Source organism: Hyperolius riggenbachi, chromosome 4 (genome assembly GCF_040937935.1).
Source record: "Hyperolius riggenbachi isolate aHypRig1 chromosome 4, aHypRig1.pri, whole genome shotgun sequence".
Classification (NCBI taxonomy): domain Eukaryota; kingdom Metazoa; phylum Chordata; class Amphibia; order Anura; family Hyperoliidae; genus Hyperolius; species Hyperolius riggenbachi.
In genome coordinates, this window is record NC_090649.1 from 17876525 (window position 1) to 17891552 (window position 15028).

General features: G+C 45.0%; 1 protein-coding gene across 1 annotated transcript in view; it reads right to left on the bottom strand.

Moving 5' to 3' along the window:
* LOC137504562 (E3 ubiquitin-protein ligase RNF213-like) overlaps positions 1-13172 on the bottom strand; it is a 526907-nt gene extending 513735 nt beyond the window's left edge. The window contains exons 1-2 of the mRNA XM_068233144.1: positions 12621-13172; positions 9305-9470 (exon numbers count right to left, since the gene is read on the bottom strand). Of these exons, the coding sequence (XP_068089245.1) occupies positions 9305-9470; positions 12621-13172 (718 nt within the window). The remainder of the gene's footprint in view (positions 1-9304; positions 9471-12620) is intronic.
* Between the last annotated feature and the right edge of the window lie 1856 nt (positions 13173-15028).

The following is a 15028-nucleotide window of genomic DNA, read 5'->3' on the forward strand; positions in this document are numbered from 1 at the left end:
CACGCATTGTGCGCATTCTGGACAACACCAATTACTGGGTTTATACCCTTCTGGATCCAGGGTACAAACACAATGTTCCAAAACTGCTTGAAGAAAGAGTCAGACAGGTCAAAATGGAAGAATACCAGCAGGCCCTTGTGGAGACTTTAGAGAGGAGATTGACATCCTCCCCCTCCTCTAGCCAGTTGTACGCCGACAGACTGACTTCCGCAAACCCAGGACGACCAGGAGGGCAGCAAACAACGCAAGCCGCAGCTAGTGCCCAAAAGGGAATGGTATTGGCAGTGTCCTTGGAGTGGGAAAATTTTCTGACACCCATGCAGCAGCAGCCCACTGAACAGCAAGCGTGCAGATCCACCTCCAACACCGATCGCCTGGAGAAGATGGTCAAGGACTACATGTCAGATGACGTAGCTGTGTCGAACAATCCATCTGCACCCTTCAACTATTGGGTATCGAAGCTAGACACCTGGCACGAACTGGCAATGTACACAATAGAGGTGCTGGCTTGCCCGGCAGCCAGCGTTATGTCGGAACGCTGTTTCAGTGCTGCCGGAGGCATCGTCACAGATCGGCGTATCCGCCTCTCCACAGAAAATGCAGACCGTCTGACTCAAATTAAAATGAATCAATCCTGGATTGGAAATGACTACGCAACACTCCAGGACCCCAACCAAGTAACATGACCAATGAACATCTGGGATGGTGCAGCGTTTCCGGTCCCTGTTTATTGAACCTCTCATCTGTATTACATTTATGACTGCATGGCAGCAAAAAAGCATTGCTGCTATATCCGCACGCTTTTTGTCCTCATGCAAGGCCTGGGTTGTTGTGTCTCAAAAAGCATGGCCTTCTCCTCCTGCGCCTCCTCCTGTTCCATCACGTCTGCTGCTGCTGGGTTAGCGTTGCCGCGTGGTCCCTGTTTATTGAACCACTTATCTTTATTACATTTATGACTGCATGGCGGTACAAAGCATGCTATCCGCACGCTTTTTGTCCTCATGCAAGGCCTGGGTTGTTGTGTCTCAAAAAGCATGGCCTTCTCCTCCTGCGCCTGCTCCTGTTCCATCACGTGTGCTGCTGCTGCTGCTGCTGGTGCTGGGTTAGCGTTACCGGTCCCTTTTCGTGGAACCTCTTCTCTGTATTACATTTATGACTGCATGGCGAAAAAAAGCATGTTACCTGTGCAAAGAAACATGACATTTTCCACATTTAAAAGACAGTTTTTCCTTTGAAACTTTACAATCAATTTTCTCAAAAACTATAAGCTCTTTTTCAAATATTTTTTTTTCCTCTTGTACCCACTCCCAAGGTGCACATACCCTGCTAATTTGGGGTATGTAGCATGTAAGGAAGCTTTACAAAGCACGAAAGTTCGGGTCCCCATTGACTTCCATTATGTTCGGAGTTCGGCGCGAACACCCGAACATCGCGGCGATGTTCGGCGAACGTTCGCGAACCCGAACATCTAGGTGTTCGCCCAACACTAGTGCCCGCCACAGCATCCACCACCAACCAGCACAAGCAACGACTGACCACCATGGTGTCTGACTATATGGGGTCATCCAGCGGGCTCAATGACACCGACAGCCCTGTGGACCCCTTGGAGTACTGGGTCAAGAGACTGGACATCTGGAGCGAGCTTTCCCAGTACGCCCTGGAACTCCTATCCTGCCCTCCTTCCAGTGTCCTCTCAGAGAGATGCTTTAGTGCGGCCGGTGGCGTGGTCACAGAGAAGCGCTCTCGGCTCTCCCACGCCTCTGTGGACAAACTCACCTTCCTGAAAATCAACCAGGCTTGGGTGGAAGGTGAGTTCCAGGCCCCTATTGTCGGACACAGGGGGACATGAAGTGGCTGCTGCATGTGCTGTTGTTAACTATGCCTGCCTTTATAAAGACATTTACTACCTGCCTAGTGCCTACCTTGGTTAATTTTTTGGTGTTATGGTACTACTACCAGTAAGTTGCCATGGTCCTCCTTCTGAGCTGCTGAACTGACCGCCCGCTTTGTCCTCCTGACTCAGTCGCTACTACACTCTGCGTTCACACTGCCCGGGTCACCGGGTGCATTTAATTTTTGGGCCAGCACTATGACGCTGTGCTACTACTACTGTGCTGCTGCTGCTGAACTGACCGCCCGCTTTGTCCTCCTGACTCAGTCGCTACTACACTCTGCGTTCACACTGCCCGGGTCACCGGGTGCATTTAATTTTTTGGCCAGCACTATGACGCTGTGCTACTACTACTGTGCTGCTGCTGCTGAACTGACCGCCCGCTTTGTCCTCCTGACTCAGTCGCTACTACACTCTGCGTTCACACTGCCCGGGTCACCGGGTGCATTTAATTTTTGGGCCAGCACTATGACGCTGTGCTACTACTACTGTGCTGCTGCTGCTGAACTGACCGCCCGCTTTGTCCTCCTGACTCAGTCGCTACTACACTCTGCGTTCACACTGCCCGGGTCACCGGGTGCATTTAATTTTTTGGCCAGCACTATGACGCTGTGCTGCTACTACTACCACCAGTATGTTGCCGTGGTCCTTCTGTGCTGCTGAACTGACCGCCCGCATAGTCCTTCTCCTGACTCAGTCGCTACCACCACTGCACTCTGCGTTCACACTGCCCGTGTCCACTGACAACTCTGCTGCGATGTCATTGCTAATTGCTGCAAAAAAAAGCCTTTTTGCCGTCAGCCACTCATCCTCCTCCAGCGGTACCTTCGCCGCCAAGTGCCATTGGAACACGCCTTCACCTCTTTGACTGCTTAACGCGTATATCCCTTTTTAAAACCACTTATTACCAATTAATAGCCCCATTTAAAGTGTTGATTTCACTTTAAAATCCATTTTCTCTAGAAAAAAAAAAATTTGGGGAATTTTTTATGTTGAAGTTATGTTGCCCCTTACCACCTCGATAATCCATGCTATTTGGGGGACTGTAGCATGTATGGGGGCTTTGTTATGAACGTTAAAAGAAAATCCGCCTCCGGGCGTGAATCCACGCGTGATTACGCCATTCACGGGAAAAAATCCGCGTGGTTGCGTGGACGCGACCGCAAATCCGCATGCGGCGGGGCCGAATGCGGATTTTTTTTTTCAACCACGCGGATTGCCGAATTCGTGGATGAGGCACATCCGAGCATCACTACTGGGGAGATGGCGCTACGGTGGCATCAGCAGCTGACGTTGAAGGGCATGTTGGCTGGCTGGCCATAGCTGGCGATACATGGTGCCAGACACTGCCCCCAGCTGTTTCTGAGGACGAGCTCCCTCTGCTTCTATCATGGAGTCGTCTCCTCCTACTCCTCTCTGGCTCCCCCTCTGAACTGTCCCCCTGGTCATCTCCTCTATTGGGAACATACGTGGCATCCGTATAATCGTCATCATAATCCTCCTGCCCAGCTTCGCTTTCCTCAGACAACTCCACAACTGCACCAACTTCAGGTGGTTCATCATGCCCCTCCTCACACATTACGTCCATACTATCGCCACCTAACTCAGACGTATGAGGTGGTGTACCTGCGTCTTCTTCTTGTTGTTGCAGTAGTGGCTGTGAATCAGTGATTTCACCACCACCACCACCAAATAACTCCTGCGAAGTGTCAAATGCAGCGGATGTGGTGCTTGTACTAGCGCTGGTAGCACTGGCTGCGGGAGATGAGGTCTTCTGTGTTAAATACTCAAGCACGTCTTCACAATTTTGGGAAGTGATGAGCACTGTAATTTGGTCCAGGTCCGCACGAAATCACAGCAACACTACCTCGCACAGACCTGCCAGTGCCAGGTGGCCTCCCTCTGGGTCTTCCTCTACCTCTTCCTCTACCTGGTTTGTCCATTTTGTCCATTTCGGGGGGGAAGCTAGGTATATGCAGTGAGGTGAGTTCACTCAACAGAAAAGGTAGATATGCAGTGAGGTGAGTTCACTCAACCCAAAGGTAGTTATATATGCAGTGAGGTGAGTTCACTGAACACAAAAGGTAGCTATGTGCAGTGAGGTGAGTTCACTCAACCCAAAGGTAGTTATATATGCAGTGAGGTGAGTTCACTGAACACAACAGGTTGTTAGATGCAGTCAGCTGAGTTCACTCAACACAAAGGTAGATATGCAGTGAGGTGAGTTCACTCTACAGAAAAGGTAGATATGCAGTGAGGTGAGTTCACTCAACTTAAAAGGTAGTCTATATGCAGTGACGCAAGTTCACTCAACACAAAAGGTAGTTATGTGCAGCGAGGTGGGTTCACTCAACACAAACGTAGGTGTATGCAATGCAGTGATGAGGTGTTTTGCGCTATTATATCAATAAAATTCAGCAAGCTAAGAAGGCAAGAGCCTGACTAATCTGTCCCTAGGAGAACAAGTCTGCAGCAGCTGTCCCTATTCTGTCTCTAGCAGGCACACAAGTGAGGCTAATGGCCGCCGGAGCCTGCCTTATATAAGGGGGGGTGGGACTCCAGGGCTTAGTATAGCCGCATTGGCTACAATGCGCCTGCTGACTGTGATGCAGAGGGTCAAAGTTGACCCTCATAGAGTATTATGGGGCGAATCGAACTTCTGGGAAAGTTCGCCTTCGCCGGCGAAGGCGAACCACCCGATGTTCGCCTGGAACTGTTCGGCCCATCTCTAATTAGCAATATATCTGTATTATCGGTGATTCTGCAGTTCATCAATAATCAGGTATATATCTGTATTCTTGGTGATACTGCAAATCACCAATAATCAGATTCTCTCTGCGTGCTGACACCGATCGTTACATAGATAAAGATAATAGCTGCACTTCTGTTTGTGCTTGTGTTTCTTCCAATATAAAACAATCAGACCGTAAAACAACACCCCCTGTCGGGTGGGTACTCACCGGATGGTGCGGCCTTCAGGGCTCGATATCGCATTTGTGGTATTGGCCACCCCACAGCCTCTCTGGCACCTCTCGTCTGGTCCTTCAGGGACTCAAGTTCATCACCAGCTGTTTGTAATAAAAATGGAGACTCCTCTTCACGTAAAAGTCTACTTATGGCTTTATTCGGTTTAAAATATGCATATATATGCAAGAATGATCAGCAAAAACGTAAAAATGTTCCAGTAATAAGTGTTCCCAACATGGAATAGTAACAACTCAATATGAGCAATTAGGGATCACTTAAAGCAAAGTAATGCACTAAGCTAAGGTGGATAGAACACCCAAGGATCACCTGACAGCCTGCCCGGTGTCCATGGATGTCGCTTCCGCTCTCGGTGCTATTACTTCTCACTGGGAGAGATAAAACAGCTGCTGCGTGAATCCCGCCGGTCGGGTCCGACCAGACCTTCCCGCTGACATCATGCCACAGCTCAGCCCAAGCCTGCCCACTCAACCGAAACTGCTCTCACCAAAGTGGTCAATGACCTTGCCTTAGCTAAAGCTGAAGGTAAATCCTCCATTCTCCTCCTCCTTGACCTTCCAGCAGCTTTTGACACAGTAGATCATCCCCTACTCCTCAAGTCCCTCCAGTCCATGGGCATTCACGATCTTGCCCTGTCCTGGCTTTCATCCTACCTCTCCAACTGCTCCTTCACGACCGCCTTCAATGAGTCCTCGTCCACCCCCAACCACCTCTCGGTGGGAGTCCCCCAAGGCTCAGTCCTTGGCCCCCTACTGTTAACCTTGCCAATGGAGGATGTGTATAGGGTGATCTCCTCCATGGGTTTTAACTATCATCTGTATGCAGATGACACCCAGATCTACCTCCACACCCCTGACATATCCACCACTACCATGGATAAGGTCTCCTCCTGCCTATCAGCCATCTCCTCCTGGATATCCGCTAGGTTCCTGAAACTAAATCTAGACAAAACAGAATTTATGATCTTCCCACCCTGGCCATCCATGAACCTCCCAGATGTGCAGGTCACTGTTAACCACACTACCATTCGCCCTACCTCTCAAGCCCAATGTCTGGGTGTCACTCTGGACTCCGCACTCTCCTTCACTCCCCACATCCAAAACCTCACAAAGTCCTGCAACTGCCACCTTCGTAACATCTGTAAGATTCGCCCTTTCCTGACCTCTGCCACCACCAAACTCCTCATCCATGCCCTCATAATTTCCCGCCTTGACTACTGCAATGCCCTTCTGTCTGGTCTCCCTATGACCCCAATAGCCCCAGTGCAGTCCATCATGAATGCGGTAGCCAGAATTATCCACTGCTCCCATCGCTCCACCATGGCGGATCCCCTCCTGGAATCCCTCCACTGGCTTCCTATCCAGTCCTGAATCAGATTCAAGATACTGTGTCTGACCTACAAATCTGTCCACAAAGCCTGTCCAACCTACATTTCCGATCTTACTCAGAGGTACACACCTAGCCGCTCACTCCGCTCTTCCAATGAACTTTGTCTGACTGCCCCCCCCGCATCACCCAGTCCCATGCACGCCTCCAGGACTTCTCAAGAGCTGCTCCAACACTATGGAACTCCCTACCTCCACCCATTAGGGTAGCCCCCTCCTTCAACATCGTCAAGAAGGCCCTCAAAACTCACCTTTTCACTCTGGCCTACTACCCCTCACAAGTGCTCTAAACCCACGGCTGAACTCTGGTCCCCTACCTTTTGTGTCCCTACCTCTCCCCTCTAGATTGTAGGCCTTCGGGCAGGGTCCTCCTCCTTTGGTGTCCTACCTGATCATGCACCTCCATTACTGTGAACCCATGCTACGCATTTGAGTGAACTTAACTTGCCTAATCTCCATGCTCCCTTCCAGTTGTTAGAATTTAAGTAGGCCTCAGTTACTTGAACTGAGTTAGCGAAGAAGGCTTGGTGTGCAGACTTGCCCTTTAAGGGGATTTTCTATTAGACAGAAAAGAGACAGTTCAGCAGAACTGGTACTGAACATTTCCAAGGCTGGCAGTTACCAGTAACCTGTTCCTTGGGCAAGGCCACCGGTCTAACTTCCCCCAACAGTTAAGCCACGGGAACAGTAAACAAAGCCATATTTACCAAACATTGCATTCTTCGTATATAGGTTATAGAGCGAGCGGAATATGAATTAAGTAGGTGTGTGTCATCACAAGGGGTCTGAGCCAATGGTGGGTTTGGAGGGGTGGCTCAGATGATGTCACATTTAACTGTTTGGTGACCGGTATTTAAAGGGGTCACAGGCTGAGGAGACTTTCTTTTCTTCTTTCTCCTGGCTTTCTCCAACCCTTGACTTCTATCCAATTATGTTGTGTTATATTTTAGAACTGTATGCTGTATATAGGTAGTATAGATGTAACGTAGTATAGACAGAAGATAAAAGACTGGTTACCATTCAACAGGAATGGGACCAAGAGCCTGTAACGCCAAGAAGACATACTACAGAAGAATCTGCTTTGCTAAGATGTAATGAACTGTACTGTATATTTGATTGACTGAATAAACTCCTAAACTCTGAAGAAGCCTGAGGAGTCCTATCTCCAATGCTGTTGCTGTGATGAGAGTCGTGTTTGCAGCTCTTACTAATGAGTTGCTGGTGCCGGAATAAAGGTGTGTTGTGTTGTTGCCAATAGCAACCAACGTATAGTTTCTTACACCAGTGACTAAGCATTACCTTGTACTCATACTGTGCTGTGTGATCTGGTTGTCTTGTATTCCTGTATTGTCCTATCACTGTATGTCACCCCTAAATATTGTCTGTAACCTAAACTAATGTCCAGCGCTGTGTAATATGTTGGCGCTTTATAAATACAATAAATAAAGGTTACGTTGCTATGGCAACTCCTGAGGGGCACGGACCGGTGGGATTTGCACAGCAGCTGTTTTATCCCTCCCAGTGAGCAGTAATAGCACCGATGGTGAGTAAGGAGGAGGAGGAGAATGGAGGATTTACCTTCAGATTTAGCGAAGGCAAGGTCATTGACCACTTTGGTGAGAGCAGTTTCGGTTGAGTGGGCAGGCTTGGGCTGAGCTGTGGCATGATGTCAGCGCGCAGGTCTGGTCGGACCCGACCGGCGGGATTCACGCAGCAGCTGTTTTATCCCTCCCAGTGAGCAGTAATAGCACTGATAGCGGAAGCGACATCCATGGACACCGGGCAGGCTGTCAGGTGATCCTTGGGTGTTCTATCCACCTTAGCTTAGTGCATTACTTTGCTTTAAGTGATCCCTAATTGCTCATATTGAGTTGTTACTATCCCATGTTTGGAACACTTATTACTGGAACTTTTTTATGTTTTTGCTGATCATGCTTGCATATATATGCATATTATACGAATAAAGCCATAAGTAGACTTTTACGCGATGCAGAGTCTCCATTTTTATTACAAACAGCTGGTGATGAACTTGAGTCCCTGAAGGACCGGACGGGAGGTACCAGAGAGGCTGTGGGGTGGCCAATACTCCAAACCTGATATTGGGCCCTGAAGGCTGCACCATCCGGTGAGTCCCCACCTGACAGGGGGTGTTTTACCTACTGATTGTTTTCTACTAGAAGAAACACAAGCACAAACAGAAGTGCAGCTATTATCTTTATCTATGCTTAATAGTATCTGCTTATCTGTTCATTTCTAAAATCACTTAATTAAAGGCCGTGCTGTTTTACGCGCCTTTTTTGCTTTGTACTATATTGTATGTTCAGTGAAGTCTTGAACTTAATGTTCACTGTATTGGATTTTACGTCTATATGGCTTTATACTGAACTGGTTGATCAGTGTGTTACCATGCTCATTGTATGGTGTATTGGATATTATTTTACATTAATATAATCCCCCCACAAAAGTCACTGATTGAATGATGCAAGAATTGATGCCAACCAAGATGCATCTATGACCCCCACACTGCTCCTGTCCTGGGTATGCGGCAAACACCACCACACCGCAATGTCATCCAGGTCATGCTGCCACCCAGCAATTTGCTTTCCATTCCTGCTCCTTCCAGTAGGTTGGGCAACTGCTGCCAACAACCCCCAGATCTGCCACACTGATAACTGCTTTTGCCTTTGCCTACATTTTACCCTAATTATTGTCAGATTGATGGGTGGCATTGATATCATCCAGTTCACGTTTCAAACTAGGAATATACTCTGCAACTCTATAGCTTGCATCATTCCAGACAACTAACACAGAGTTGGGACTCAGTCAGGTATTCCTACCTTGGACCTAATCCTAACCTGGATATGACCCAAATACATGTTAATTCAAAAATATCTATTTTCTATGTTTATTGGATCACTTTGGATCCCCAGCAGTCTCCAGTTTTGAAAAATCAATCCGAAAATTAAAACCTGCAGGGCTTTAGACAATCAGTATCTTCCATGATGAATTTGATGCTGTATACATATGCTGGCATGATACATACCTTTCAACAATTCCCTGACCCAGTAGAAAAAGTCCTTTTTGTTGACAACCTCCTGAATGCATTTAATACAACCACTATTGATATCTGCCAGAAGTGTCTTCATTTCCACCACCTCATGAGTAATGCATGATAAAGGCTTCTTCTTGTAGCCTGCAAAGTCATATGCCTGCAAATCAAGAAAACAAAAAAGTTGAATGTGGCTTACAAGAGTAAAGTTACATTACAGTCTGGCAGAACGCTACTGATGACTTGGTTAGCGCCTACTGCATTGCGCTGCACATAAGGCGGCAGTACTGCAATCGATAATAGATCCAGGAAAACGTCTGGAGTAGTTCAAGGAACCTTCCAGGAAAACAAAAAAAACAAACCACAGAGCCCCCAAGAGCCCCGTGTAGTGCAGTAGTTCATTACATCAGTAAAGTCATAAGTGTATAAGAGTAATACTCAAAAGTTTGGGTTTCTGAACCCATGACCATAATATGAAAGCAGGTGAGGAAGGCCCATCTCTCTTTGGTCTCCTTGAGGTCTCTATGTGGTTCACACTCTACAAAAACATACTAAAGGTTCAGAAGAACTAAAGCCCTTTTTTTTGTTTTTTTTTGGGCGGAGGGGGGATTATTAGGGTGCGTCTTCCCTCTGAATTATACTACATCCAGTGTCTCGGCAGAAATGTGATCTAATAGGCAAGTAAATTATCAACATTCGGTACATATCAGTTGTTTATCACATCTGATAAAGTATGCCTACCTGTAAACCCCGTGGCATTGGCATTTGAAAAGGAGGTGATAGTAATGGCAAAATTGACATTTAAACAAAAAATTTGTGAATTTCTTAAAACCAGAGATATTCAGATTCGTAACAACTAAAGGTAAAGTAATGAGATATGATTATCTTCAATGCCAGGAAGGTAAATGGATTGGCTGCTAAAATATTGATTTAAAAATCCAAGCTTCTCCCTCCTGGGTGAATAATAGAAGAATTATATTAAATACTTACTGCACCTGGTGCAGTATAATCATGGCCTGGGAAAACTTCACTTGGAGTCCCAGGGCTGTGAATACACGTCCTCAGCGGCGGGCAGCCACCGATGGCTCCCACCTGTGCACCCTCTCCCGTTGCCGCCCGTTAGCGGGGAGATGAATGAATGGGAACGCAGTTTACGTTTTATTTTAACACTATAATGGTCGAGAACTGAGAATAATGATTTTTTTCCATATTTTTCTTATTATTGCAATTAACATGCATTTAGAATAAAATAATTCTTACCATAATGTACCTCCTAAAGAAAGCCTAATTTGTGGTGAAAAAAACAAGATATAGATCATTTTGTTGTGATTAGTAGTGATTAAGTTATTGGCGAAAGAATGGGAGGAGCGCTGACAGGTGAAAATTGCTCTGGTCATAAAGGGGTAAAAACCCCTCAGTGGTCAAGTGGTTAAAGACTATTTTACATAGGCCCTTCTTAAAATGGGCACAGGGTTACATTAGTGTGCGGGCTTAGAGCTACATTACTCCCTGTGGGAACAGTTCTACGTTGAACTCTACCCTGATTCTATTAAGCCATCCCTGTATAGGTTGCTCTCCTATGCAGTTCGACTTATTGACAATAGATCTATATAGTATAGCAAGTCTCAGGAAAGCATCTTTAAATGAACTGCTGGGCTCCCTATTGGTCCCACACAGAGGATTTCCTTTGGTCTGTTAGAAGACTAATGGGTAGCCCTGGTCGCATTTTTAAAGGTGCTTTACCAGGGCTTAAGTGCCAGTGGCGGGGAGTGAGGAGTGCGGTGGAGTTTAGCTGAGATCTTCAATCAAGACCCAGAGGATATTGGAGTGGGACATTTTTGAGGATATAGGGGTAGGATCATTAAAGTGAACCAGACTAAAAATCTACTCAGCTGCATTGAAAAGGCTTGGTGTTTCTTTAACAGTTTCACAGCATCATAAGTTTGGTTTTCTTACCCAAGCCTCATTTTTAGCTGCACAGAAGCTGAGCTCTACCCCATCAAAAATCTGCCCGGGCATTTTTCACTGATGCTGTGCCAAACATTATGGGATTTCTGATGTTGATGTTCTCGTTGCCTAGGGTGTCAGCCGCTGGGAGGGGTGATCAGGACACAGGACAGTTGGGAACTGTGTCTCATGCTCCCAGTCACCTCCTTTCAACCAAAAAGATGGCAGCCCCCATGAATCACAAACATTTGCCTGTTCTTTTAAAACAGTGGGGGAAAGAGATTATATTACCTATCTATTTTAATTAACATAACTAATGTAACTTAATGACAGTATGTTTATTTAGGCTGAAGTTCCTCTTTAATTAAAGGTATTTATGGTTAATTAAGGCTACTAAAGGACTTGTTTAATCATATTTTAATTTTAATTTTAACCCTTTGTGGAAATGGGTAAGGGGTACATTACTACTCCATGCCCATTTCAGAAGAGGATCGGGCATTTGGGGCTCCCTGTAATAGGGACCCAAGATGTCATCATAAATTCCACTCTAGGCCATACATCCCACAGATGATGTGCATAGTTACGCCCACCTTCTCACGGGGGCATCAGCTGAGCCTCCTGTCGATAGTACGGTTTGGGAGAAGCTTTGCTGCCCATTTCTTTCAGAGGTCCCCCCCATTTCATGGAACATGTGGACTGGTATGGCATAGGGTTTGGCGCCCCACACTACCTAGGCTCTGAATTCTGTCTATACCAGCCTGCATGGGTGACAATGGTTTAAAGAGGCTGGGGAAGGGGGAACCCCAGATCATTTTCTTTTAATGCAAATAATACCTAGCCAGGGATAATTATACAGCGGTATTCCAGCTGAACAGTGATCCCTGACTAAAGCTATGCAACTCTGACCAACAGGAAGCCTAGGTAGGGAATTCACTGCTGGTTCTGGGGATATATGTAAATTTTCAATACTGATGATAATATATCTGTCATTTAACTGCATTTAAAAACTATTTCCAATTGTAACATTAAATTTGATTTTCTCAAACACGACATGGTCTTTTTTTTTTTTCTTGTTAATTTGGTAATTATAGTGTGTTTGGGGATTTTGCCATTAGGCGCTAAAGCTGTTACCTTTGACTTCACTGCAATTGGCCCAAAACTTTCACCAGCAAATTTGTACATTTGAAATATAAAAGGCCAATTGTAAAGCAAAATACATGGCAATTCCATGAAAAAGTTCAGTATGTACAAACAGCCCAATTCACCGCAAGATTGAACTTTAAAATGTTGTCTACTTATACCCATCACAGTCCTCCTTTAACACACTAGAATGACAGTATCCTTCCATAGAACTCTTACTTACAAAGCATAAAAGAGTTTCCAGGGCGCTGAAATCTCCAGTCAGCTGTAAAACGTTCCTTAGCTCAGATATAGCCTTCGCAGAAGAAAATGCTTGCTTCAGCTGGTGGTACTCCTCTATCTGCTTCAGTCGTTTAGAGATCCATTTAACATTATTACTGTCCTCCAAATAGCACAAGGTCTTCAGCTCTTTTCGTAGGTCTTCATACCTGCCTTTAAAACGACCAAACATGTTGTCCAAAACCTCAAATGTGATTTCTTCAGATTTGAGAAGGTTGTAAATATTTTTACACCGTTCAACGCAAGGGACAAAGATCTTCTCTGCCATTTCTTCCACAGTGAGCACCAAGCCATGGTCATCATCTTCACTGTCCCTTGCCCGTTTCTCCTCAGCTACAATCTGGCTTTGCTTTTCCCAGTAAGTGTTGGAAACGTAGCTGTCTCTGAATGTGTACAGAAGTTTGGCCATATCCATCACTGAAGGTGGAAAACTGCTATAGATAGTCACAGTTGCCAAGAAATCTTCAGGAGAATCTGGCTTCCTTACATCCAACATGTCTTTAAGCTTTTTTAGTCCCATATTTTCTGAATGCAATTTTTGAATGTCAAAAATATTTACTAAATGCAAAGAAAGCAGAGACAGAATTAAATTGTGGTCGCAAAACATATTTAAATTAATTTTTTTTTCCTTTTTTGTATTCAAAGAGGCACTATGATGAAAAACTGTAAGGCCTGGGGGCCCACTATAGATCATATCACTGCTGCATTTGCAATTGTGCAAGCACTTTTCAGAGATGATTGTAATCAGATAATTACGATTACGCAAAATGCCTCGTAATTTTTTGCATTTATGCTTATACATAATTAAGATTTGTTTAGTTGATTTCGTTTAGTGATTCGTAATTTCGCCTAAAATTTTGTGTAATTTTCGCGTAATTTAGTGCTGACTTTGGAAGGGAATAGCAAAGCCCTAATACAGGGTAGTGACACCAAAATTGCTACATATGTTAAGGAGAATATTGGGTACAAGTCAAAAAAAAGAAGTTTCCAAAAATACCTTGTAGTTTATGAGAAAACAGATTTTAAAAATGCAAAGAAAAATAGTTTTTTTAAACTAAAAAATAAGTTTAAAAACCATTTTTCTTTGCATATTTAAAATCGATTTTCTCAAAAACTACAATGTGTTTTTGAAAAATTAATTTTTTGATTGGTAGCAATAGCTTGTATGGGGGCTTTGCTATTACCCGCTAAAATCGGCACAAAAGTTCACAAAATTGGCAAAAATTACGTGGAAAACTAAGTGAAATTATGAAATATTACTATTACATACGAAATGAATTACGCTTTCCCCTAAAATGTTGCAATACAATTACAGGAGCATTTGGAGGTCCAATTTGCAAAGTGAACACAGCTCCACTCCACCACTTCCACTGCAGTGCTCGACCCAGGTTGGCAAGACCAAAAGATGCAATACAGAAGGGATGGTCTGCACTTGTCAGATTGAAGTAACCTTTATTAAGGACATATCCAGATTAAAACTCGGCAGGCATCATAGCGGACATGTTTCGGACTCAAACGTCCTTAATCATAGCTATTAATCAGTGCACTTTTGCTCAAGTTAATGTTTTGATTACAGGGCATTATAGATATACTGGCATGTTTATTATGTAAACAATGGAGAGGACATCATTGCTTTGTCACCTTTTGGGTGGGGTGTATGGGGATCTTAGTAGTATAAAATGTCTAAATGATTGGATGTGTTTGTAACCACACGCCTTGAAGAAGGGGGACCCTGCGTGGCCCCCGAAACAATTGTCGGCTCAATACCTTTGTGGGAACACAAGGCTCAATAAAAGGAGCATGAATCAATGAAAAAACGGTGTGCTGATACATTTGACTACAGTTGAGACATAGCCTATGTCTCAGTGTCAAGCACCCGACCTAACCTTGACGGAGTGCCTTTCACGACTCTCTAATTGCACGATAGTGCAGTATGTCAGTTGTAGGTGTGTGGAGAAATTAATTGATAGAAAGGGCTACTCACAAAGGAGGGTTGCAAGGGGCAACAGACCACAGGAAGCATGTGGAGACCATAAACCCGACTCCACTCGGGGTGGTCCTGAAAGGACCTTGATGTGGTCGCTCTCTTAAGCCCCATCTACACGATACGATTCTTTGTGCGATTCAATTACGATTCTATTTACGATCTAATTAAATTTGACATGTCCGATCAGGATTCGATTTGATTCAATTCGATTTGCCATTGTTTTGCAATGGTAAATCGAATTGAATGGAATCGAATCCCGATTGGACATGTTGGATTTAATCGGATCGTAAACAGAATCGTACAAAGAATCATATCGTGTAGATTGGTCTTTAGACGAAAAAGGATGGACAAAACATCAACCGTAG